Raw genomic sequence first — 25,943 nt, 5'->3', positions numbered from 1 at the left:
TTCACAAGTATGATGGGATGGCCAGGTACATTTCTAAGTACAAAACATAGAGCCCAGAATCCTGGCGGGGAGAGAAGTGAGTTGAGAACGTGGATAGAACTAGAAAAGGAAACCGCACGACATTATTATTTTAAACACACTGTCTTGTGGGGTTTTAAGTGGATGGATATAGTTATTAAATCGCTAGGGTGTTCAGGGTCTATCAGACACTCTAAAGACTGCAGCAAATTGGAAAAACGTCTATTACATGCCAAGCATTGCACCGTTTGCTTTTGCATTTAGATGATATTAAAAAAAAAAAGCGTAGCGGGTACCTGAAAGACCCCTCCCCCGGGATGGCGGTCTGGTTTCAGACTTCCAGGTGTTCTGGGCTCACCTCGGGGTGAGAGGAAAAGGCAGGATTCCACGCGGCAGGTGTGTGGGGGGGGGCGGAGCTCCTGTAACAGGTGTTTTCCAGGTGATGCTCGTGCTCTGTCGGAGGACGGGGTGCACTTCGTGGAGCGTCCCTTCCAGCCCCTCCCACCTGCCCCACTGCCCACTCGCACATGGCGTGCCCGAGGCCCAGCCCCCTCCTCCGGGCAGGCCCTTCCCGGGTGCTATACGTACCCGCCTCTCTCATCAGGCCCCTCCAATCAGCGCACAGACAGGCTGACGTCTCCATCCCCGAGCTGTGTACCTGTCTCCCCACACCCGCTTCAGCCTGAGTCCCCCCATCTCTGCTCTCGTCCATAAAACCCCTGCAGGAGGGTCTTCTCTCCTGCCCTGCAACTCAGGCGCTGCCCTCACACTCCCACCACCCTCACCGCCCCGTCAGAACGCTCGCACCCAGGCGCTGTAGACGGAACGTTCGCATCCCCCCAAATTCAGACGTGTTGTGGGGGGCCCCTTACCCCCAAGGCGATGGTGTCAGGAGGTGGGGCCTCTGGGAGGTGATGAGGTCATGAGGGTGGAGCCCCCGTGGATGGGATTAGTGTCCTTAGAAAAGAGACCCCAGGGAGCTCCCTCACCGCTTCCTCCGTGTGAGGACACAGTGAGAAGACGTCCATCTAGGAACCAGGAGGAGGGTCCTCACCAGATGCTAAATCTGCCCTCGCCGGGATCTCGGACGTCCAGCCTCCAGGACCGTGAGGAATCAGTGTGTGTTGCTTATAAGCCCCCAGTCTGAGGTATTACAGGAGCTGCAAGTAACGAATACCAGGTGGTCTCCAAGTACGTCTGAACTCGCCCTTCTCCAATCACGTTCCCTCTTGCTTTAGGGCAGCAAGTTAAATCATCCTGCGGCCCCAGGCTCCACACTAAAAAGCAAACAATTTGCTCAATTAAAAAACCCACTAGAACGGCAGTACTACTAGGACTACTAGTCACCACCACTGATAGTAATAATAAAAGGGAAATAAACACTGACAAGGATGTGGAGAAACTGGGTCCCTGTGCACAGTTGGTGGGAATGTAAATAGGGCAGCTGCTGTGGGAAGCAGTATAGCAGTTTCCTAAAAAGTTAAACATAGACGTACCGTGGGACCCAGTCATCCCACTGCCAAGTGTACACCCAGAGGAACTGAAAACAGTCATCTAAGAAAAGCTTGTACAGGGATATTCATAACGGCAGTATTTACAACGGCGACAAATGTGGAAACAACCCAAGTGTCCATGGATGGATGGATACACAGAACGGGGCCCGTGCACACAGTGGAATATGACTCAGCCGTGAAAAGGAGCGAAGCCCTGACACAGGCTGCCACGTGGATGGACCTTGAACACACGATGCTCAGTGAGAGAAGCAGACACAGAAGGACACACAGTGTGTGGTTCCGTTGGTAGGAAACGTCCAGAACAGGCAAATCCACAGAGACAAGAAAGGAGATTCATGGCTGTCGGGGGCTGGGGGAGGGGGAGGGGGAGTGACTTTTCATGGGGACGGGGTCTCCTCGGGGGGATGAGAAGGTTTGATAGAGGTGATGTTTGCACAACACTGTGAAGGTCCTAAACGCTTCTGAGCTGTTTACCTGAAATGGTTAAAAGGGTCAGTCTTATGTTACGTGCATTTTACACGAATGAAAACCTAAGGATCTGGTGTTTTGGCTTTTTCTTTGATTTCTCCTTTCCCGGCTTCTTGGTCTAACTCAGTAACGGAGCCAAACTCGGGTCCTGTGTGCAGTAAAGCCAGTCTCCTTCACCCCTGTGGCGAAGGAAAGTGCGGCCTCACTGCAGGGCCCAGCAAGGAGAACAGGGCTGGTGCTCGAAAACCCGACCTCCCCGAAGGGCTTCGGCAAAGCGTTTTTAAAGGCGAAGCACGGTAGGCGTGTCCCAGGATGTGCGATCGGCTCCTGCACGGTTCTCGGATTGCCTGACGGTGAGGGACCAGGACAGGGTCACAGGGGTTCACGTCATCAGTCCTCAGCTGCCAGGAGCTCTGGGGGCTGTGTGCTCATGATCATCAGGTAGTTAATTTCTTCCACTTGGTGGTGGTTTTAGCCTCTGCAGAGCAACTCCGGAAACGTGCACCAGATACTGTTATCTAAGTACTTCAGGGAGGAGCTACGGCAGAGGGCATGGGGGAGGGGTCTGTCCCGGAAGGCCCCAGAGGCTCCTACTCGGTTACAGTTCCCTGGGCGCCTCGATCTTTGAAAAGGTTTAGAAGGCTGGTTTGGTTCAGGGACTGGAGGGTGTACAGCTCCCCAGACATCGGCCAGCCCCGCCCTCCTGGGCCGCGGCGGGGAGCAGAGGATGGTGTGGCCGCCGCCCACCCGCCAGGCTTCGGCCTCTCCAGGCTTAGGCCCACGCGGCTCACAGCCCGGGGCGTCTCTCCTGCTCATGCGTCGTCCTTACACCAGCTCGGTATCTCCTCGGCCTTGGACCCCACCCGCTGCAAGGCGCAGAGTGAGGGGTGCACCTCTGAAACAGGAACGCTGCCGTCCAACACTGATCCGTGACTCGCCGCTACTGGTGAGAAATCTGTATGGGTTTTCTGGGGCGTCTGTGACAGATGGACACAAGCTGGGGGCTTAAAATAACAAACAGTCATCCTTCCCCAGTCCTGGAGGCCAGGCATGTGAGGGTCAAGGTGTCCCAGGGCCGAGGTCCCTCCAGAGGCTCCAGGGGAGGGTCCTTCCCGCCTCTTCCAGCTTCTGGGGGCTCCAGGCGTCCCTGGGCTTGTGGCCGCATCCCTCCCCTCTGTGCCTCTGTCTTCCCGGGGCTTCTCCTCTGTGTCTGGGTCGCTCCTCTTCTGTCTCTTAGAAGGACCCTGTCATTGGATGTAGGGCCACCCTCCTCCAGGAGGCCACCTCATCTCAGACCCTTCACTGCATCACACCCGCAAAGACTGCATTTCCAAATAAGGTCTTTTCTGAGGTTCCAGGAATTTTAGGGGGACAGTCTTCAACCCAGTGCAACATCCCTATTTCAGAGCTGTTAAGTGTTTGGGTTTTTTAAATGTACATTTTGGAATTGATACAACCATTTCTCACCTAATGACTAGATCACGTTGAATCTCTGATTTAACATCTTCCTTGCACGTCAGCCCTGGGAGTGTTTAAAAAGCCGGAAGCTTTTTACATTTGTGCTTACGTTTAAGTTAGAGATTTAAAAAAAAATTCATTTTATTGAGGCAGAGTTGATTTACAATGTGTTAATTTCTGCTACACAGCAAAGTGTTTCAGTTATACGTATATATGTATTTTTTTCATATTCTTTTCCATGATGGTTTATCCCAGGATATTGAATATAGTCCCCTGTGCTCTACAGTAAGACCTTGTTGTTGATCCATCCTAAATGTAATAGTTTGCATCTACTAACCCCAGACTCCCACTCCATCCCTCCCCCACCCCCTCCCCCTTGGCTACCACAAGTCTGTTCTCTACGTCTGTGAGTCTGTTTCTGTTTCATAGGTGTTTGTGTCATGTTTTAGATTCCATGTATAAGTGATATCATATGGTATTTCTCTTTCTCTGGATGACTTGCTTCACTTAGTATGATCATCTCTAGGTCCACCATGTTGCTGCAAATGGCATGGTTTCATTCTTTTTTATAGCTGAGTAATATTCCTTTGTGTATGTGCGCCACATCTTCTTTATCCAGTCCTCTGCTGATGGGCACTTGGGTTGCTTCCGTGTCCTGGTTACTGTGCATAGTGCTGCTATGAACGTTGGGGTGCATGGATCTTTACCAGTCAGTGTGTTACTGGACCGTATGATTTAGAGATGGCTTTAGAACGCGTATGGTTGTTTGCAGTGAAAGCAGAAGAGGCTGTTTGCAAGCTCGTGTACTGAGAAGCAGAGGAGCAGTGGGGATAGCCGTCTCTGCCCTGCACGTGTGTCTTCAACACTGATGTGCAGGGACCCCCGGAGACAGAGGCAGGGCAGCCACGCAGCCCAGAACAGGCCGTGCATTTTCATCCTGCCTGTACGTGCGATCACCTGAGGCTACTTTGGTGTTCTGGTTCTTCCTAAGTTTCCACGGATGGGCAGACCTTGTTTCGTCATGCTTTGCTTTGCTGCATTTTACAGATGGTGGATTTTTTAGAAATGGAAGGTTTGGGGCCCCCCCGTGTCGAGCGCTATTGGCGCCATTTTTCCAGCATCATCTGCTCACCTTGTGTCTCGGTGTCACATTTGGGTCATTCTCGCAGCATTTCAAACCTTTAAATTATTTATTATGGTGTCTATGGTTTTTGATGTTATTACTATGACTCACAGTATTTGTTTTATTGGGGTGGCCTGGAACCAAACCCGCAACCTCTCCAGCGGATATCTGTGTGCTTTTTTCTTTTATTTTCTTTGGCCTCGCTGCACGGCATGTGGGATCTTAGTTCCCCAACTGGGGATCGAACCCACGCCCCTTGCCGTGGAAGCGCGGAGTCTTCTTAACCACTGCACTGCCAGGGAAGCCCCTAGGCTCATTTTTAAAGAACACTCGTCCACATAAATTCTTTTCTGGCCGATGAGAATAGCCTTCTGTCAGGATGCCGTCTTCCTTCTTCCGGTATAAATGGGGAGCGTTGAGGGCCTGGCTGTGCAGGACAGATGCTGATCCAATGAACAGCTCAGCACGGCCAGGCACCTTGGGGCTCTCGTGGCCTCTAAGTCCTTTTGAGACAGGCTGGGACCTGGGACCCTTTGCTGCAGGGCTTGCACCTGGACACACCTCTCCTGGAGCAGCAAAATACAAAGAAACTAGAAGGGACTAAAAATAACTGCGTGCATGCGCAGTTGGGGCAAATTCTGGACAAAAGATACAAAGAGACCAAAACCCACCTGTGGCCTCCGAAGAGCCGGGAGCAAAAGCGGGCACTGCGCACGCCCCGTGCACTCACACCACCAAAGCAGGGCACTGCGCACGCCCCGTGCACTCACACCACCAAAGCAGGGCACTGCGCACGCCCCCTGCACTCACACCACCAAAGCAGGGCACTGCGCACGCCCCCTGCACTCACACCACCAAAGGGGTGGGCAGACCCCCTAAGCCTCCCCTCCAGCCCGACCCCTGGACCCACCCCTACCCTCACCCCATAGAAGGACCCAGCTGCCCGTCCCGGGGGCGGGGGGCAAGGGCACCTGTTACTTGTTCTCGCTCCCCCCCCCGCTGCAGCAGGGACCCCAGTAAAGCTTTGCCTGAGTTTCTTGTCTGGCCTCTGATCAATTTCTATCGATTAAGGAGGCCGGGAACCCCGGTCGGTAACACTTTCTGCCCCTGGAAGAGTAAATCCAAGCCCCCACCTTGAATTTCATAGGTTCGTTCTCATCACTCAATCTCGTTACTAAACTAATCGCCTTAAGTGAAGATGCCGGATCGATCCTGCAGCCGAGGGGGATCTGGCTGAGAAAGGGCTGCTTGCATTTTAATCAAGCAAATGGTGTCCAAGGCCAGTCCCTCTGGCCTCCTGTGGGTCCCTCCCAGGGGTCCCCCCGTCGCTCTCGCCTTCAGGCTGTGTCCACCGTGGCATGCTCAGCTGACACTGAGGTCCTGCTTGCCGGAGTCCAGGGTGGAAAAAGGAGGGCCACCACGGCGGGGGCAGGTGCGGGGGGGAGCTGCAGCCCCCATCTGGGCTCTGAGGGTTTAAACTTGAGCGTCAGAAATGGCTGGAAAAGGGGGGAGCAGCTCCCCAGCGGGGCTGGGCCATGGCAGGACCCGGTTTAGGGCGGGTTCTGGGCTTCCTCTGGGATTAGCATGGCTCACCACGGTTCATTGGTGATTGAAACGCCTTCAGTGGAAATAATTGATCACCCTGGTGTAGCGGATTAAATGATGGCCCCCCCCAAAACATATGTCCTTGTTGTAACCCCCAGAACCCAGGAACGGGACCTTATTTGGAAAAGGGGTGTTTGCAGATGTGATGTAGTGAAGGGTCTGAGATGAGGTCCTCCTGGATGAGGGTGGCCCTACATCCAATGACAGGGTCCTTGTAAGAGACAGAAGAGGAGAGGCACAGACACAGAGGAGAAGCCCCAGGAAGACAGAGGCAGAGACGGGAGGGACGCGGCCACGAGCCCAGGGACGCCTGGAGCCCCCAGAAGCTGGAAGACGCAGGAAGGACCCTCCCCCCGAGCCTCTGGAGGGAGCGCAGCCCTGGGACACCTTGAACTCAGACGTTTAGTCTCCAGGACTAGGTGAGGATGAATGTTTGTGGTTTACAGCCCCCCAGTTTGTGGTCATTTGTTACAGCTGCACCAGAAAATTGATACACCCCCTCTCTCCCCATATGAAGGGCCCAGAGCCTGTTCAATCCATCCAATGGGTTATCAACGCCAGGGATTAGTGGGCGTACGGGTTTGGGACCAGTTCCACAGCTGATGGTGCAAGGGCGGGCAGGGGCTGGGGGTGCAGGTGATTTTAGGGCTGTGTGCTCATCAGGGACAGAAGGAGTAAGCAGAAACTCCGGGGGTCCCCATAAGCTTTGTCATCCCCTTAATCAGGCTGATGGAATTTTCTAGAATAATCCATCTTGGGCTCACTCCCGGGCCTCCAGCAAAGAGCTTGAGGCATCAGCACTGAGCCCCTGGCTGTCCCCTCAGCTTGCTCAGAGACCCGTGATTCCCGAAGCCAGGACGTTGGGGTCCTCCAAGCCAGGCTGGCCTGGAGGGAAGACGGGTTCCCCCTGGGGAGGAGAACTGCGGTCTCCTGGAGGAATATTCCAGCGCCTTCGTGGTCGCCCAGGTGGGGGGCTCTGAGAGCTAGCGGCCGGGCGCGTAGACAGCCTGAGGCTGTCACCTGCACTGTCTGCTCTCCTCCGGGGGGATGAGAATGTCCGGGAACTCTGGACAAGACTGTGTGCAGAAGCTTGGCCATCGGGGCCTGGGGCCCTTCTGGGGATCTGTTGACCCCCACGGACTCCATCTCAGAATGATGTTCATGCAAGCTTAACCTGAACTAGATAAGATGACAAAGGAAATGATGGTTATTGGAATACAGGTGTCAACTTATTTCAAACACTTGGTGATCGAGGAATACGGGTGCTCGTCTGCTACACCCTAAGGTGATGCGTTTAAAATCGGGGCAGCTTTGAAAGGTTCACCCAGGAGGTAGTAGACGTAAGTGTTTCATCCCTTCTCGTGGCCGAATACTATGTGCAGTGAAAGTGCGAGACACAGAAGGTCCCAGGGTGTGTGACTCTGTTCATGGGAAACGTCCAGGACAGGCAAGTCCGACGGGCAGAAAGTGGGCTTGTGGCGCCAGGGGCTGGGGAGGGGGATGGGGGTGACGGCTCGTGGGGACGGGGTGTCCTCTGGGGGGTGAGAAGGTTCTGGAAGCAGATGGAGGTGGCGGTTACACAATGTTGTGGATGTGCTAAACGCCGCTGAGCTGTTTAGTCTAAAATGGTTAAAGGTGATTCTTGTGTTACTTGCATTTTTGCTTCAATGAAAACTGGAGGGAAGTTGGAGCTGGATTTTGTGTTGTAGAGAGACAGGGGTGGCAAGTGTGTTGAATGAGGTTGTGAGCGGCGGGGGCAGCCCTTCGGCCGGATTCACTGGGAATCCGGTCCGTCCTCGCTTTGGGGTCCAGGTGGTGCAGCTCGCCGTGCGCAGTCGCTCAGAAGCAGGTAGGGGCAGGTCAGTCTCCGCTTGCTTGAGGGCGAGGCTGGGCCTGTGTCTCTGAAGAGCACGAGCCCTCCAGGCTTTCTCGAGTGAGGCTCCGCCGTTGAGAACACACAGCCTCACCACGTGGCAGCTGACTGTCCTTGGGGCCTAGAGATGCCCCAAGCTTGGCCACGCTGGCGGGAGGGGAGGGGTGTGTGGGTCTGTGGCAGCAAGACGGGGCGCTCTCTGCAGCTGGTGGTCCATCCAGACCCCCGGCTTCAGGGAGGGCACTGCCCGCCGGCAGGGTCCCACGGTCTCTGCGGCTGCTGTCGTGCCCCTGAGGACAGTGTAGCACCTCCTGGCCACGTGGTCACACATGCATGGTCTGGGCGGACTTCGTCCTCGAGGGGGGTGCTTAGATTCAGGAAGGGTGGACTGAAAAGGGGAGTGAAGCATCTTCCCCATCCAAGGTCCGGATCCCCCGAACGCTACCCGGGGATGCCCCTGGGCTACGACGCCTATCTTAGCGCCACTGAGATATAGGGAAGAGGACCTTACAGAAAACAGAGTAACTTGCTGCCTTCCCCTGGCTTGAAAACGTGACGTGGCTGTGCTCCCATCCCGTCCCCAGCCGGCTGGGGCTGCCCGCTCTTTACTCAGTGCCAGCCGCGTGCTCACAGGGCGTGCGGTGGCTTATGACTCTCGGGAGGAAAGTCGCTTTGGTACACGCAGTTTCATGCCGTGTACTGTCACCTGTAACAGAAGCAGAGCAGATGCAAGTTTAGTTTTAGGATAAAACTTAATACAGCCTGAACAGAACGAGAGGGTTAATAAAATCTCCGTAGAAGAAAGCTGAATGCAAGCTTGAAAGAATAAGTCAGTAACCTCTCGATAGAAGAGTGATTACAGCTCTACTATAGTAAGAGTTAATACAACCTCACTACATGAAAGCGAACACCGTCTTAATCAGATAATACAACCTTAATAGGACAAGAGTTAATAGAATCTCAATACAAGAGGTTCATCCAACGTTAAGAGCATAAAACTTACTACAACCACATAGAATAAGAGTTCGTAAAATCTTCATACGCAAAGAGTGAGTACAGCCTTAATACAGGAGCTCATACAGTCATGACAGGGTAAGAGGTAATGCAAACGTCACAGAGCAAGAGTCAACACAACCTTAACAGAAGAAGAACTAGTACCATCTTTAGAGAATATACCTTAACACATCCTTAATAGAACGAGACTTAATAAAACCTTAATAGAAAAAATCTGAATACAACCTTCGTGGAATGAGAGTTGATAACATCTCAGTAGAACAAGAGTGATCGCCATTTACTATACCAAGAGTTAATACAACCTCACTGCAAGAGCTAATACCATCTCAATAGGATAAAACTTAGCACCTTAATACGGTAAGAGTTCATGCGACCTTAATAGGATAACAACCAATAGTACCTTTGGAAGAGTAGATTCAATCTTAATAAAATAAGAGTTAATGCAATCTTAAGGGAATAGGAATGGATACAATCTTAACAAGAGTTAATATAAAATATAATCTTAGTAGAGTGAGAGTTGATGGAACTTTAATATAATGGTTCTCAAGTGGGGACTGTGCCCCCGGGGGCACACTTGTCAGTGTCTGGGGACATGTTTGCTTGTCACAGCTGGGGAGGGGGGAGGGGAGCTCCTGACATCCGGTGGGTGGAGACCAGGGAAGCTGCTGCACACCCCGCAGTGCCCAGGACGCCCCACGTCAGAGGTTGATCCAGCCCCAAACATCGGTAGCGCCGCTGCCTTAATAGAATAACAGTTACTAGAACCTTAATAGCAGAATTAGGAATTAACACAATAGTATTACACTCCCCTCTCCCACATGCATTTGGAGGGCTTTCCAGTGTCATCGTGGGTCGGGAAGCAGCAACTTCCCTAGTTAACGTAGACACAGGTCTTATTTTTATACTGTTAAAACAAACCTAATCGTAAGTGTGGGAAACACATTGTCTCAAGAAACCATCTCTCCACTGCACACCTGAAACTTAAGACAACACTGTAAACCAACTACACGCCAGTAAAATTTTTTTTTAATTTTTAGAAATGAAAAAGAATAGATGAACAATAAGGACCTACTGTGTAGCGCAGGGAACTATACTCAATATTTTGTAATCTATATGGGAGAAGAATCTGAAAAAGAATGTACACGTGTATTCTTTTATATATAACTGAGTCACTTCGCTGTACACCTGAAACTAACACGACGTTGTAAATCAACTCTACTTCAAAAACATAAAAATAAAAATTGTACCTGAAATCTAGGGTACAATTCTGGAAAAAAGAAAAATAACTGTCTCTCCTTGTGGGGCGTTAATGGATCCACCTCTCATGGCCAATGTTATCCCAAACCTTGTGTGCGAGGGAGAAAAATGCATTGATGGTTTATTCATTATTTTTACCCTTTTTGTATTATTTGGAGACACCCTATTCACTTCTTTAGATGGAGAGAGAAAAAGAGAAAATAAACCGTCTTAAGACTCTTGACACCAGCAGGTAGGGAACACCACTGACACCTTAAGGAAAAAAAAGGACTGTGTATATTTCCTTGTTTGGAAAATGCAAACAATGCAGAAGGAAGGGTGTGGAATGAAAACGCAGAAGGCCCTGTCTGTCCCCCATCCCCCGAACTTCTGCTCCCAGGTGACCAGTGTGACCAGCGAGAGAGGATTATAGGATTTTGAAAACTCACGCGTGGCTTCCCGTGGTTGCATGTGCGCCTCGATATCCCTCGGGCGTCCCCTTTGGGGACCTCAGAGTCCCTCACGGGGGGTGTGCATTTCCCAGGACAGGTTCTTGCTGTTCCGGGCAGGTTCCGTGAAGAGCTTCTGTGGACGGACAGGGCAGGGGCAGCTGCTGCAGACGCCTGGACCTACCAGGCTCCCACACCTTTGCTCCTGCCCGGCTGGCCAGCCCACGAATGACCCCCTTGGCCCCCGCCCCTAGGGGGACAGCCCCCCCCGGGCCCTGGCGCCCCCCCTCCCTGGGGACCGATCCATCCACTCCCGTGGGGCAGGGTTAGGGCTGGAACAGCAGGAGCAGTCTCTTCGTGGGTGCAAGGTGGAAGCGTCATTTAAAAACTTTTTATTGTGGTAAAATAGACGTACTGTAAAATCTACCATTTTTCAGGGCACAGTTCATTGGCCTCAAGTCCATTTATATTGCTGGGCAACCATCCCCACCATCATGTCCAGAACTCTCCCATCTTCCCAAACTTCGTCCCCATTAAACGCTGACTCCCCCTCCCCCAGCCCCTGGACCCACCATCTACTCTCTGTGAATGTGACTCTTCTAGGGAACCCCGGTACGTGTCCTTCTGTGTCTGGCTTCTCTCACTCGGCATCGTGTCCTCAAGGTTCATCCACATCGTACCTGGATCAGAATTCCGTCTTTTCTAAGACTGAGTCATGTTCCATTGTTTTACACGGTATTTTGTGTATCCGTCCATCCGTCAGTGGACGCCTGGGTGGCATCCACCTTTCGGCCATTTTGAAGAATGCTTCACGTGAACACACGGGTGTCCACGCTATCTGTTCGGCTCCCTACTTTTGGTTCTTTGGGGTCTACAGCCAGCAGTGGAATTGCTGGATCCTGTGGTCATGCTACGCTGAATTTTGTGAGGAACTGCCCTGTTTCCCTGAGCACTTGCAGATGCACGCTCCCTCCCCATGGCGTGTGCGTCTCTCGTTCTTAAGAGAATTGAAGCTGAGTCTGGTTTCTGCCGTTGCCCCGAGGTTCTCTTCGCCGCCTGTGAGCTGGGAGCCTTTGACCTTCTGGCCGAGGTCCCGGAGGCCCTGGGCTTGGCTGCAGTGGCTGCACGTCTGGGCGTCAGCTCCCGGGGGACAGAGCTACTGCTGGATGCCTGTGTGTCCCTGAAGCTGCTTCAAGTGGAAGTGAGGAGAGAAAAAGGTAAGCATCCTGGCTATTTTGAAGGAGGCATTTTAAAGGTGCACCCTCAGCACTTTTTTTTTTTTTCTGTAAAGGGCCAGAGAGTAAGTATTCTTAGCCTTGTGGGCTGGCCGTGTGGTCTCTGCAGCTGCCACCCATCTCTGCCCTTGGCGCACCCAAGCAGCTGGAGACAAACAAATGGGAGGGGCTGAGTGCCAATAAAACTTTATTGACAAGACAGGTGGTAGGCCAGGGTTTCAATAAAACTTTATTAACAGAAGAGGTGGTGGAACGGGGTTCTAGTAAAACTTTATTGACAAAATTGGTGGTGGGCTAGGGTTCTAATAAAAGTTTATTGATAAAACAGGTGGTGGGCCAGGGTTCCAATAAAACTTTATTGACAAAAACAGGCAGAGGGCCAAAATCAGAGAGCAAACGCAGGATGTCATTTACCAGCTCCGGATCTAGAGGTTTCCTCAGGCTGGTGTATGCACTGGAACCCCGATGAAGTATCCAAGGAACAAGATAAAAATGTGAAAAAAAGAAATCTCAAGGGAGTAATTTTCCATCAAGCTGAACTGATTCAGTTCAGGGGTTGCCGTTTATGATGAGAGTATATTATTTTGGTGTTGAAGCTGCTTTTCTCTTATGGAAGATGGTGATGGTAGGCTTTTTTTTTTTTTCTTTTTTTTAATGTCCTTCCTTTGCAAGATTCAAAACTGTCAACCCTATGTCGGTCATCCAGATGGTTTTTTAGAGTTTTGTCAATCCGAGAAATTGCAAAGTGTAGGGACTATGGCTTGATAGAACAGGAGTGGGTGGACCAGAGGTGGGGGGGTGGGTAGCTGGTGGGCTTTTTTCTTGCAGCCAAAGGACTCGTGTACCTGTTGGATTTCTGGGGTGCGGCCGAGTTAACTTGAACAGGAAGACATCATCTGAGGGGTTGGTGGTGCTCAGATAGCCCGGCTTGGAAATCAAGCAGGTACCAGCCACACCACGGGAACAAGCTTTGCAGGTCCCCCTCCCGGCCCCCACTGGCAGCACTGCCCCTGGATGCCCAGCCCATGCTGAGACCCAGCCGGGACACACCTGTGGAGGATGCTGGATGTTCTATGGGAAGCACCTGGGGGTGGGAGGAGCCTGTGGTTCCCGCTGACATGCGGCCCAGGCAGGTGAGGATTTGGGCAAGCGCACAGGCTGGGAAGCCCCGTGACGGCAGCGTCCACTCCGGCTGTGCCTCTGGGGTCCCCGTGGAGACCCACAAACATTGGGCAGGTACGCATTGTGCAGGAGAAATGAAAGGCTAGATCCTTCCTCCTCGTGAGCGGGACAAGCCGCTCCTGTCCTGGGAGGGATGCCATGACCAAGAACAGGACCATGCCGGACCCCAGGCACCACAGCTGGGCCCCCAGGACAGGCCCAGGCACCGGATGAGCCGTTTGGACATGTGGCCCCGAGATGCCTAGGGCTGTCCCCCCTTGTCGGGGGCTGGAGGGCTGGAGTGGCTTAGGGCGCAGCTGGGGAGCACGGTGCCGTCTGCCCCGGGGGGCTGTGGGCGTCCTGCACCTTGTGGAGATGATGGCCCCACCAGGCTCGGGTCCCTGCTGCACAGCTGAGCTCACCCAAAAAGCGCCCCTTTCTCCCCTGATCTTTGTTTCCTCTGCACGAGTCGGGCTGTTGCCCCCGTATGTCCATTTTAGAATCAGGTGTTGCTTGAAGGTCCGCAGACTGTAACATACGTTTCCCTCGGGCTCGTTGGCTGTTCACCGCTCCGCCGGATCTTCCCATGGGATTTGCCGAAGCTGAACCCAGCAGGTGCGCCTGCTGCCCACAGGTCAGCCGGCCCTTCGGGACGAGGGTCCAGCTGTTGGGGCTTCCGTTGTCCCAGGCAGGAATCGCGTTTCCATCAGGGTGTTCCCAGTGCTGGTGTCGGCATGTCGGCGATGCCGTGGTGTCTAATGCGTTTTGGGTTTTTTTCCCTCTGTTCTGTGTGTTTTCAGCTGTGTATGAAAACACAGAGCTCGCCAGCACCTACCTGGCCAGAGCCAGCCCCGAGTCCCAGCAGGACATGCTGCTGTACGCGGCCAGGACCACCTACCTGGGCTGGGGCCACCTGGCCGCGCGGCTGTCAGGTGGGTGCGGTGTCGGGGGCGCTCCTGAGTCCCAGGGCTGCCTGGGGGCTGGTTTTCAGGGCATCCGAGGAATCGAAATGCCGGGTTTCTTGTAGAACCAAACGCGACATCATTAGATTTGGGAATCCGGAGCAGATGTGTGAGGTCACCTGGTGTCGACCGACGGGATTACTCTAATGATGTCGTGATGAGAATCCTTGTGCTTCAGGAGTCTCCAGGGGAAGCGGGGGCGCCCCAGGGCAAAGCAGGAAGATAATCTGGAACATACGGTGGAAAACCCTGCGTGCTGCTCTCTGCGTGCGATGGCTGTGCCGCACACCGGGCTTCTCAGCCTCACCCCACTGGCATCTGGGGCTGGGTGAGCCTCTGATGTGGGGCGTCCTGGGCCCTGTGGGGGGCGGAGCAGCTTCCCTGGTCTCCACCCGCCAGGTGCCAGGAGCACCCCCTCCCCCCAGTGAGACAACCAACAATGTCCCCAGACATTGACAGGTGTCTCCTGGGGGCAAAATCAGTTGTAACTGGGAATCACTACGGTAGAGACAGATGGATAGAGCTATAGGTAAGTGATAGATATTGGTAGATCAATATTATTAGATAAATACTGATAGATAAGTAATGATACATTATAGATGATAGATGATTGATAGACAATGTTGACAGTTTGATAGGTGATTGATAGATATAGATAGATATTGATAAAATGATAGCTATTGTTAGGTATGGATAGATGATAGGTAGATAGGTGGATCTATAGATAGTGAATCTATAGGTAGATGTTAATGATAGATAAATATTGTTAGATAAATGCTGATAGATGAGTACTGATAGTGATCAATAGATGATAGATATTGACAGATGATTGATAGGTTATATGCATAGTTTGAGAGATAGATGATGATGGATGGACATTATTGGTAAATACTGATAGAAGATGATAAATATTGATAGGTGGGTCTAGATAGATGATAGAGAGATAGATGAATACAGCAGTCCCCAACCTTTTTGACACCAGGCCCGGTTTCATGGAAGACAGTTTCTCCACGGACGGGGCGAGGGGCTGGCAGGATAATTCGGGCAGTAACGCAAGCGATGGTGGGATGGTTCAGAGTAATGCGAGCCGTGGGGAGCGGCAGATGAAGCTTCGCTCGTCTGCCCCCTGCTGTGTGGCCCGGTTCCTGACAGGCCGTGGACCGGTACTGGTCCACGGCCCAGGGGTTGGGGAACCCTGGCTGAATAGATAGATAGATAGACAATAAGTGATAGCTGGTGGAATTATAATAGGTGACCGATAGAGAGAATCTCTGATGCTAGGTCAGGGTTTCTCAGCACGACTGACATCGGGGCTGGGTGACCCTCTGATGTGGGCGTCCCGGGCCCTGTGGGCTGTGCAGCAGCTTCCCTGGTCCCCATCCACCGGGTGCCAGGAGCTCCCCTCCCCCAGTTGTGACAACCAGCTGAAGACATTGACATTGTTGAGAACCGTGGCTCTCCATTTTCTTTCTTAATTATTTTAACTTAAACCCCATCTCGAGCCTCCGGTAGCTTAGCCGTGAGAACCCGAGGACCCAGTTCTGCCGCTGATTTTGGAAAAGATACAGCTCATCAGATTCACGCTTATCGTCACTGTTTGATTTCACGTTTCTCTTCCAAAATCACACCCACGTGAGACTCACCGCGCACGTGGCGTCGATGCTGTTCTGAGCGTCCCCAGGTGGCCCAGGGCCGGTGCGTAAAGTGCGTCAGGGTCGGGCCCACAGCTTGGAGCCAAGGGGACTCTCAGTGAGTCTCTGAGGGAGACCAAAGCGTCAGTGGTCTCGTGTCACAACCAGACAAGAGGGCACAGTAGGGGCAGTGGCACGGCAGAGCGTGGACGCCCGTCTAAGGGGCCAGCCCCCCGTCAGCTCCCACGAGTTGTGTCCACGCGACCGTGGGGTGACAGCCGCCCCAGCTTCCGAACTTTGTGTTTTACGAGAAGCAGGATGTCGCGATTTTAAGGGGACGCCCCCTGAGGTTTTGACCCTGGGGCCCATTCAGTTAAAGAAGGAAGCCGTGAGGAGCTGGACACAGCCCAGTGGAGTCCGCCCGAGGGTGCGAGTAACCAGCGGCGCCGCCACATCTCTGCAGCCCTTGCTGGACCCTCTGGAGTCGGTCCGAGGGACTTCAGTGCTTTGTCCCACGTGCAAAAGGAGCCTCTGTTTTCGGAGCAACGGAGAGTAACAGGCTTCTTCCTCCTGCCTCGTGCTGGTGTATCTGGGTCCCACGCGGAGGCACGCATTTCTGCTGCTGTGTATTTTTCATCAGTGTCTCCTGAAGGTCAGGTGGGAAAGAGATGCCTCACCTGACCGAAGGCTGGGTCACCTCATATCCATGAAAGGAGCAGGGGGCTGACTGCGGCCAGACTAGATCCAGGATGGAAGGAGGACACACCGCAGGGAGCCAGCTCGCCTGTACATCAGGCAGCGGGGCCCAGGAGGACCCAGAAATCCCCCCCCCCATCGGCCTCAGGGGAGTAGCAGGAAGCTGTGGGTAGACCCTCTGGCCCTCCAGCTACAAGGATGGCCCCATCCCCAGGTGCCAGGGGCTGAGTCCTCCTGGACCGAGGCATCGCCTCATTTCACGGCATCTTTACACCGTCTTTAGACTGTCCCTCGTTTCTTCTTTCCTCACATCAGAGAGGCCTGCTAGACGGGTAACGTGCAGCTCTGAATGTGCAGTTATTTTTTGCAAACTAGAAAGGAATTCGTGAGTGTCTTGGGTTACTTGTTTCCTGTTTGTTCTGTCTGCGATGTAAGGATAGGGTCTGTGAGCACCAGTGTGCGGTGCCTAATGTGCGGTAAAGTCTCGGAACCCGAGTGATGCCCGCCCCGTTTTCAGAGACAGGAGGAACCAGTATCTGAAGGCCTTTGGGGTTCCCTCCGAGGAGCTCTTCACTGCCATCTACAGGTAACGCCAAGCACCTGCTTTTTTTTTTTTTGGCCTCGCTGCGGGCTCTTAGCTCCCCAGCCAGGGGTTGAACCCGAGCGCCCTGCAGTAGAAGTGCAGGAGTCTTAACCACTGGACCGCCAGGCAGGTCCCAAGCACCTGCTCTGATAGGGTTATGCTTATATTTTAAAATTTTATTGGAGTGTAGTTGATTGACAGTGTTGTGTTACCATCTGCTGTGCAGCAAACCGACTCAGTTATACATATTTATACAATCTTTAATATTCTTTTCCATGATGGTTTATCCCAGGGTATTGCATGTAGTTCCCTGTGCTCTGCAGTAGGACCTTGCTGTGTATCCATCCTATATATACGAGGCTGCATCTGCTAGTCCTGACCTTCCACTCCTTCCCTCCCCCACCCCCTCCCCCTTGGCAACCACTAGTCTGTTCTCTGTGTCTGTGAGTCTGTTTCTGTTTCATACATAAGTTCATTTATGTCATATTTTAGATTCCACGTAGAAGTGATATCATATGGTATTTGTCTTTCTCTGACTTGCTTCACTTAGTATGGTAATCTCCAGGTCCGTGCATGTGGCTGCAAATGGCATCATTTCATTCTTTTTCTGGCTGAGTAATATTCCACTGTATATATGCACCACATCGTCTTTATCCATTCCTCTGTCAGTGGACATGTAGGTTGCTGCCATGTCCTACGTGGAAACAGTGCTGCAGTGAACGTTGGGGTGCATCTTGGGATCTTTTCAGATTATGATTTTCTCCGGACACACGCCCAAGAGTGGAATTGCAAGTTCATACGGCAACTATATTTTGTAGTTTTCTGAGGAACCTGTGTACTGTTCTCAATAGTGGCTGCGTCAATTTACATCTCCACCATCAGTGCACAAGGACACCCTGGTTTTAATAGTTCCCGGTGACCCAGCGAAGGAAGAAGATGGATATCCCAGTAGGACAGTGGGGAGCATCTTTCTGTCACTTCCCAAAGGCTGTTGTGGTCCTAGCTCCTTTCACTGCAGCCAACTAGCACCGGCTCCAAGGACGAGGGCGTGGGACACAGATGTGGTTCTCCGTGTAGACAGCAGTGAGAATCCTCTGGGCGGGGTTGCAGGCTGGTCTGCTGAAACTCCGAGAGCAGAGTCTTCTCACGCTGCCTTCCTGGTGGAGGAAAACACCGTGTGAGCCTGCAAGGATCAGGAGAGTTTACTGGGGTCCTGGGGGGCAGATGTCACTCCTCCGTTGTGATGCTAGCGGGGATGAGAAGGAAGGCCGGCCACGCCTGTGCGTTGGACACTGGGAAGCTCCCAGAACAGACACAGGACTGGGTGGGTGGTCGTCCTCCCTGTCTTACGGGATAAGGGGGTGGGGCTTGGTTGAGGGCAAAACGGCAGCGGTGAGCACCAACCCTCGGTCTGGTTTCAGGAGACCCCGCAGCTCCCTCCTGACCCAGCACTGCCTTCCCATAGAGGAGGGACGGAAAGCACGGGTCGCCCTTCGGGTAGGGATGTGAGGCTTCAGAAAATCATCTCTGGTGCACAAGGGGTGTCTTTGCCATGTTCGCTGGTAGCAGGTTCCTCTAAGCAAGAGCAGACTTGCAATTGCTCTGCCTTGGGGCCAGCTGGGCGTGAAAATGCAAGACAGGAGGGTCTCCAGGACCTGGGACGTGCATGCCGTTGGCGTCTGGGAGGGTCCCCCTTGTTTCTCACTGGGGCGTCCCCTGGAAATGTCCCCCACAGGGACCCACGGGCACATCTCACTCCAGCATTTGCCCAGGGCTTCCTCTGCTTGGCTGTTGTCTTCGGGTGGACAGATGCCCTGGCACGAGAGGACACAGTCAGGTCAGAGTCTGTGTGGAAGGTTGGCATGCGGGTTGGCCCAACCAGGAAGACCCCCTAGATTCCAGGGCTTGTAGGTGAGCCCGTAACTATGGAGACCAGAGTATGGGTACCACCCAGGTCCCCACCCTGTCACGTCCTGTGTCCGCTTGCAGGTGGTTCCGGGGCTGTGGCCAAGGCGTGCATGTCTCTGTACCTGGGGTCTCAGGTCACCGTGTTTGACATCCCGGACGTGGTCCAGATGGCAAAGAGGCACTTCTCATTCCCGGAGGATGAATGGATCGGCCTCTGTGAAGGTGGGTTTCCAAGTGCTGTCTATGTCCACGGGGAAACAGATGCGTCCCGGGGGGGCGTGGGAGAAGGCGGCAGTGGATGGTCAGAGTGGGTTCCTTCACCCTCCAAATATACTTCCCCTCAACCTAGAACTGTGAGTCATGACAGATGGAAAACTCTGGGAGGGTATATTGTTTTCTTGCAATTAATTCTTTCTTGAGTATTGTACTGGGTTCAACACTGTCCTGTCAAAATTCATGTCCAGCTAGAATTTGCGAATGGGACCTTATTAGGAAATAGGGTCCTTGCAGATGTGATGAAGTGAAGGGTCTGAGATGAGGTCCTCCTGGAGGAGGGTGGCCCTACATCCAATGGCAGGAGAAGAGGAGAGACACAGACACAGAGGAGAAGCCCCGAGAAGATGGAGGCAGAGACGGGAGGGACGCGGCCACAAGCCCAGGGACGCCTGGAGCCCCCAGAAGCTGGAGGAGGCAGGAATGACCCTCCCCTGGGGCCTCTGGAGGGAGCGCAGCCCTGGGACACCTTGACCTCACATGTCTGGTCTCCAGGATGGGGGAGGGTGGATTTCCTGGTCTGTGGCCATTTCTTACGGCCACCGCAGGGCACCCACACAGGCATCTAAATCCAGGTCACTTATGAATGACAGTAAATGACGTGGGTTGAAGGTAGGGTCAGGGGTCAGTTCCTGACGCAGAAGCTTGAGAAGGTTCTCGGGCTTTCCAAGGCTCAGAGACCACAGCAGCTTTGCCGAGAGCTGGAAGGGACTTCCTCTTGCTTTGGAAACGTGGGGTGCGGCTCCCAGAGATGGGCTGTCCCAGGAACTAAGGTCTAACCAGCAGACGCCCTGTACCTCCATTTATGGAGGAAAGTGGCCTTTCGTGGTGCTATTTTTCTGCTCGCTCAGAAGAAAAACACCAGGTGGGGATATCATTTCCATCCACTCTTAGATCTGCTGTAAATTCACTATGATGATGATTATTATTTTTGGCCACACCATACGGCTGTGGGATCTTAGCTCCCCAGCCAGGGATTGAACCTGTGCCCGTCTTAACCACTGGACCGCCAGGGAAGTCCCTCGCTATTATGTTTTTTTTTTTTTTAAATCACCTGCACGGGACTTCCCTGGCGGTCCAGTGGTTAAGATTTCATCTTCCAGTGCAGAGGGTGCGGGTTCGATCCCTGGTCGGGGAGCTAAGATCCCACATGCCTCATGGCCAAAACACCAAAACATAAAACCGAATCAATATTGTAACAAATTCAATAAAATGATCTACAGCAAAAGATCTTTAAAAAAAAATCACCGCCAAGTTCATGGCATCTCATGGGACAGGCCATCAGCATTGCATCTGGGGCCAGATGTGGGGTAGACACTCCCGAAGTGTTGACTGATCCAGACGAAGGATCATCTCCTTTTGAGTAGCTCTGGATCCGATAGGCTGATTTCAAGGTGACAAGAATGTGCTGAATCGTGTCCTTGAAGGGCTGGATACCATCTTTATTGAAAATCCTGAAATTTGGGGACGTCCCTGGTGGTCCAGTGGCTAAGACTCCACACTCCCAATGCAAGGGGCCCAGGTTCGATCCCTGGTCGGGGAACTAGACCCCGCAGTTAGACTAGCTGCAACTAAAAAGTCTGCACGCTGCAACTAAAGATCCTGCGTGCTGCAACTAAGACCCGGTGCAGCCTAAATGAATATATAAATAAAAATAAATATTTAAAATTCTGAAATTTTGACCATCAGGAATTTGTTGGGGGGTGTGGGGGGCTTAATGCTGATTTTTTAAAAATTCTTTTTAATTTTTATTTATTTTTGGCAGTGCTGGGTCTTCGTTGCTGCGTGCGGGATTTCTCTAGTTGTGGCGAGCGGGGGCTACTCTTCGTTGAGGTGTGCGGGCTTCTCATTGCGGTGGCTTCTCTTGTTGCGGAGCATGGGCTCTAGGCGCGTGGGCTTCAGTAGTTGTGGCTCGCAGGCTCAGTCGTTGTGGCTCGCGGGCTCTAGAGCACAGGCTCAGTAGTTATGGCGCACGGCCTTATTTGCTCCCTGGCATGTGGGATCTTCCTGGCTCAGGGCTCGAACCCGTGTCCCCTGCATTGGCAGGTGGACTCTTAACGACTGCGCCACCAGGGAAGTCCCTAATGTTGATTTCTAAAGCCATTGTATTAAAATACATTGAATCTCAATGCCCAAGTTTTGGGGCCCTTAAATTTCGTGCGCAGAGGCAGTGCCTCACCCTGGTCTTAACCCTAATCCCACCCCTGGGGAGTCTTCCTCCTACTTCTTGGAGATACACGATCAGTGTTACTTCGGTGCCTCATTTGGAAAATGGGGTGAACAAGCAGACTTTGGAGGTTGGGGGAATTAAGTGAAATACTACTTTATTATGTGCTGTTACCCCGTTGAGGTTGGGTGTCTGCGATTGGTCCCCAAGGGCAGCTGGTAGAAGGTGCAGGCATGTCGACCTTCATTCCTGGGTCTGCATTCTCTCCAGGCTGTAGGCAAACAGACGCCTGACCAAATTTGGCCCTTGGGCCGTAATTTTCTAAGAAAAACCCGTCTTTCTTCACTGAGTGGAAGAAAACCCATTTGGAGGAACCTCCTTCTCCGTGCCCTGTCTCATGGGGGAATATTCTGGGGTCCCTGTTTCCTGGGATACACAGCACAAGAAAGAGATCCAGGGGATAGCATCTGTGTCATCCAAGACATCCTCCCCAATTCCCGTGAATTTGCAGAGTATGGACCACACAGGTCAGCTGAGGTAACCCTGTACGGCTCAGGGCTATCCAAGCTCTCTTCCCACATTGATACTTCTTGCAGGAAAAATGGTAGGAGAGTTGAGTGTTGGCCATCACCTACAGGTAAGAGTCTCTCGTGGGCATCTTTATGCAGTCAGGGAAACACGTATGGAGCTTGTTGGTCCAGTTTGACTCATCGGGATGGAGCTTCTGATCCATTGCCAGGGACCTCCTGAAATCCATGGCTTAAAGGATGCTGTCTGTTTACACGGGACCTTCGGAAACAAAATAAAAATAAAACCATTGTCCAGATCTGATGGAGGGAAAGGGACCCCCAAACATCGTTCGGAATGGTCCTGTCTTCACTGAGATTTCTTTTTGTTCAGGGGCTGGTTGAAAGGTCACCAGCTGGGAAGATCTGGGAAAGCTCGGTCCATACAGGTGGCCTTTCCCTGCTGGGTGTTGGTGTGGTCCAACGGGATTGAGATGCAGGCTGACCCCAGGGCACTCGCCCTGGGTCACAGGAGATTTCTTTAAAGAGAGCCTTCCAGAGCCGGATCTGTGCATCCTGGCCAGGGCCCTGCATGACCGGACGGCTGAGAAGTGTTCACACCTGCTGGTGAGAACCTATCAAGCCTGCAAGACAGATGCGTGGTAGGGCTGGGTGTCGCTGTGCTGTCAACTCGGGGCAGGGTTGGCAGACTCTCCTTGGGGTGCCGGGGACTGAGTTCATGTCACAGGTAAGGGGGGTCGTCCAACCAAATGGCTCTCCTTCCACAGCAGTAATTAAAACCGACAAAAAAAATGGCATTGATAACCATTCTGCAGCGTATCCCAACGAAAGCTGAAGGTAGCCGCTGTGTGTGATGGGGACAGTATCCTGTGAGGTCACGATGCTAAGGGTCCACGAGGGCGTGGGCACAGCCTCTGTGTGTGATGAGGTCACAGTCGCAGCCGACCACTGAAGGTTTCCTTGCTTTCGGGACGTCACCACGTCTCAGGCTTTTGCATTGCTTCTCCCTCTCCAGAATCGTCCATTTTCCCCAGAAACTGTGGTTCTGTTGGTGGAGAATCATTTTCAGAGGCGGAGTTGTCATTGCTGGGAGGGCAGTGTTTCTCGACCCCTTCCGTGGAGAGAGCTGGGAAATGGATTGAACACGCTGAATTATTTACATTTCCATCCATAGGGACGTTACCGGGCAGTTACTCAGTGTTTGTAACGCCGTCCTTGTGTGGTGTCCTACGCCCGGAGCCATGCTCCTAAGATCATCAATAGTACTTGTTTGCCTGTCCTGATCTGTACCTGACGTCATCCCAAAGGAGCAAAACCAAGGTTACTGCAAACAAGAGAACTGCCAGGCCGTGCTGTGGCTTGTCTGCAGTACTTCTGTTTAGAATGTCCACGAATTGGTGCGTCCACGGTCACAGAAACTGCGGTTGTCGCCCGGAGGTGGTGTCGCCGATCGATCGGCTCGTGGTCTTTGGTTTGCTTCCAGTGTTTAGGCCTTGCCTCTGATTTTTATGTGCTAATTCTTGGAGGACTAACACATTTGCATGATTCGAAAACCAAATGCTGATGAAAAGTCCATGCAGAGAAGTCCAGCTTGTAATCTGACCCCCTCACACATATTTCTCCCCAGCTCTTGTAGGAGAGCTGATTTATGCTCTTTTTTAAAAAAAAAAAAATTACAAAAATACATAAATAAAGCCGCCGTGTTTCCTGGGTGAAGCCACGCCCGGGAGGGACCTGGCACCGGGGCCGCTGCCCACAGCACCCACGGTCACCTTGCCGCTCACCCCCCTTGTGTCTGAGATGCAAACACAGCGCCTGCCGGTTTGCATATTTCTCTGGATGTGGCCGGAACTCTGCAAGGGAAGCCGTCGATGGTGCTGAAGCCAGGGGCAGCCCTCGGAAGCGGAGGAGCACGGCTTTGCAGGTCCGGAATTTCTAGCCAGCAGGAAGCTGACCTCGGGCACGTCACCTACCTTCTCTGCACCCTCACCCTTCAAATTTAACAGACGGGGGTGGGTAATCTCTAAAGTTTGTCTTAAATGCCCTGCGATTCTTTCACTATGTCCAACCAATGCTTCTCAGCTGGGGTGATTTTGCCCCCCGCCCCCGCTGGGGACACACCTGGCAGTGTCTGGAGGCGTCTTGGGCTGTCACGCTGGACTGGAGGACGCTGCTGGCAGCTGGTAACTGGGTACCAGGGATGCTGCCCGAGACCCCACAGTGCACAGGGTACCCCACATCAGAGAGTGGCCCAGCAGCCCCCAGTGCCCACAGTGCCGGGCTAGGGAGACTGGGTTAGGATGTGGTCACACTGCAGCTTCCCCGATAGTCGTGGCTGTAACGACAGGACTGGCTGTTAGGGGTGCGTAGATTTCTTAAGAGTCCTCCTGAGCTGAGGGCTCTGGGAGGGTCACACTGTCTCCTTGGGGGTAGGAAGAGAAACAGGTATTGGAAAGACCTTCTTCAGAAGATGATGGAAAGCCAGCTGCTGGTCCCAGACTGTGCTCCCCAGCGTTGGTCCAGCTCCGTGGCCTGGGGAGGGACCGGGTGGACTCAGCAGGAAGGACCCTCCAGGGCGCCGGGAATCACCTGCTCTGGCTTCTTCCCAAATACGTCTCAGGACAGCCTGGAGCCTTGGAGGGGAGACATCCTCCCGTTGCCACGGCGACGCCGGATCACTTGGGGCAGGACCGGGATGCCTGTCTGCCAGCAGATGGCGCCGTTGGGTGGTTTAATGGACGTTGGCTCCACGGACCAGGCAGTCACCAACCAGAGGAGGCTGGGGTAGCCGTAAACGGAGAAGACACACACACTTTATGCCTTTGCCCCCGAAAATGTTAGGTTTCACGAAAACAAGTACCTTTTCATCATTTTCCCCCGTGAAGGGCGATTACAAAGTAAGAATAAAAGGCATCATTCTCCAGGTTCTAAGTAAGGGAGGGGACACTGCCCCCCGCCAACACCCTGTCCCGTGGAGAGACACCCTGGGCCTGGTGTACAGTAGGGCCGGCTGCATCTCTCGCAGCAGGGCCCTGGAGCCATTGCCGGAAACACCACCTCTTTCTGGAGGGTTTCTGCCCCAATAAAGAATTTGCGTGGTCAGAGGTGATATGGAAGCCCCCGGTCAGCTTGTTTAGAAGAAAAGCTGCTGAAACACATAGCACGGCATGAACCCTTTGGATTAAAAAACACACACACGCACACACACAGTTCTTATACACGGTTGTCACAGAAAACGAAAACCCCTCTCTTTTGTTTCTCTGACGTATTAGCTTCCACGGGGGACGACGATGTACGCTGAACTGATGAACATTTCCCAAAGAACGTGTTTGCCGCTGCCCGGGTCATTGCAATGCCTCCTGCATCCTCCACGTGGGGCCCCAAGTCTGCACAAAGTGGAACCCCTTTATGTGCAAGGGCCGAATGCATCCAGCCATGTAAGTTAACGGCTCCTTACAGCAGAAACTAACACAGCATCGTAAAGTAACCACACTCCAATAAACAGTCATTTTAAAAATTTAAAAAAGGGACTTCCCTGGCGGTCCAGCGGTTTAGACCCTGGGCTTCCAATGCAGGGGGCTCGGGTTCGATCTCTGGTCAGGGAACTGGATCCCACACGCCGCAGTGACGATCCCGCCTGCCGCAAGCTAAGACCCAGCGCGGCCACATAAATAAATATTTTTAAAAAATTAAAACAAAAGTTTGCATTTTTGGCTTTCATCACTCCTGCAGAACGACCGTGTCTATGGGAAGAGCATCGAAGGGAAATATGGTATTGAAGGGAGACGGCAGTAAGCACACCCCAAACACTCCTCTTTTACAGAGCTTTCACGCCTAGCATCTCATGGGACCCCTGGGGCTGAGTGTGCAAAAATGGACTTGCCGGGCTTGTGCAAATGCATGCAGGGAGACGTTTGCTAAGGAGTGGAGTCTGTCCTGTTTGGAACGATGCACCAGGGTGGGACTGTCACCCCCAACCCCTGCCCTGTGGAGATGCTGGGGATGAAACTGTGCTGGAGAAGGCTTACGGGGTCCTCCAGGT

General features: G+C 52.9%; 1 protein-coding gene across 1 annotated transcript; it reads left to right on the top strand.

The window, feature by feature from the left end:
* The first annotated feature begins 2,153 nt into the window (after nt 1–2,153).
* LOC307179933 (acetylserotonin O-methyltransferase-like) lies at nt 2,154–25,255 on the top strand. Its single transcript, XM_079909799.1, has 4 exons — nt 2,154–2,946; nt 11,801–11,975; nt 19,016–19,156; nt 25,174–25,255. The coding sequence occupies exons 1-4, from the start codon at nt 2,728–2,730 to the stop codon at nt 25,200–25,202; spliced, it is 564 nt and encodes a 187-aa protein (XP_079765925.1). The 5' UTR covers nt 2,154–2,727; the 3' UTR covers nt 25,203–25,255.
* Nucleotides 25,256–25,943: the final 688 nt, after the last annotated feature.

The sequence above is a fragment of the Stenella coeruleoalba genome (assembly GCF_951394435.1).
Source record: "Stenella coeruleoalba genome assembly, chromosome: X".
In the NCBI taxonomy this organism is placed as follows: Eukaryota; Metazoa; Chordata; class Mammalia; order Artiodactyla; family Delphinidae; genus Stenella; species Stenella coeruleoalba.
Note: the sequence above shows the minus strand (reverse complement) of the source record. Positions and strands in the feature narration are given on the sequence as shown.

Coding starts and splice junctions, on each gene's coding strand:
- LOC307179933 (XM_079909799.1), top strand. CDS start 2,728: ATGGTGTGGCCGCCGCCCACCCGCCAGGCTTCGGCCTCTCCAGGCTTA. Junction 11,976..19,015: donor GGAAGTGAGGAGAGAAAAAG/GTAAGCATCCTG, acceptor GTCCGCTTGCAG/GTGGTTCCGGGGCTGTGGCC. Junction 19,157..25,173: donor ATGGATCGGCCTCTGTGAAG/GTGGGTTTCCAA, acceptor CTGACGTATTAG/CTTCCACGGGGGACGACGAT.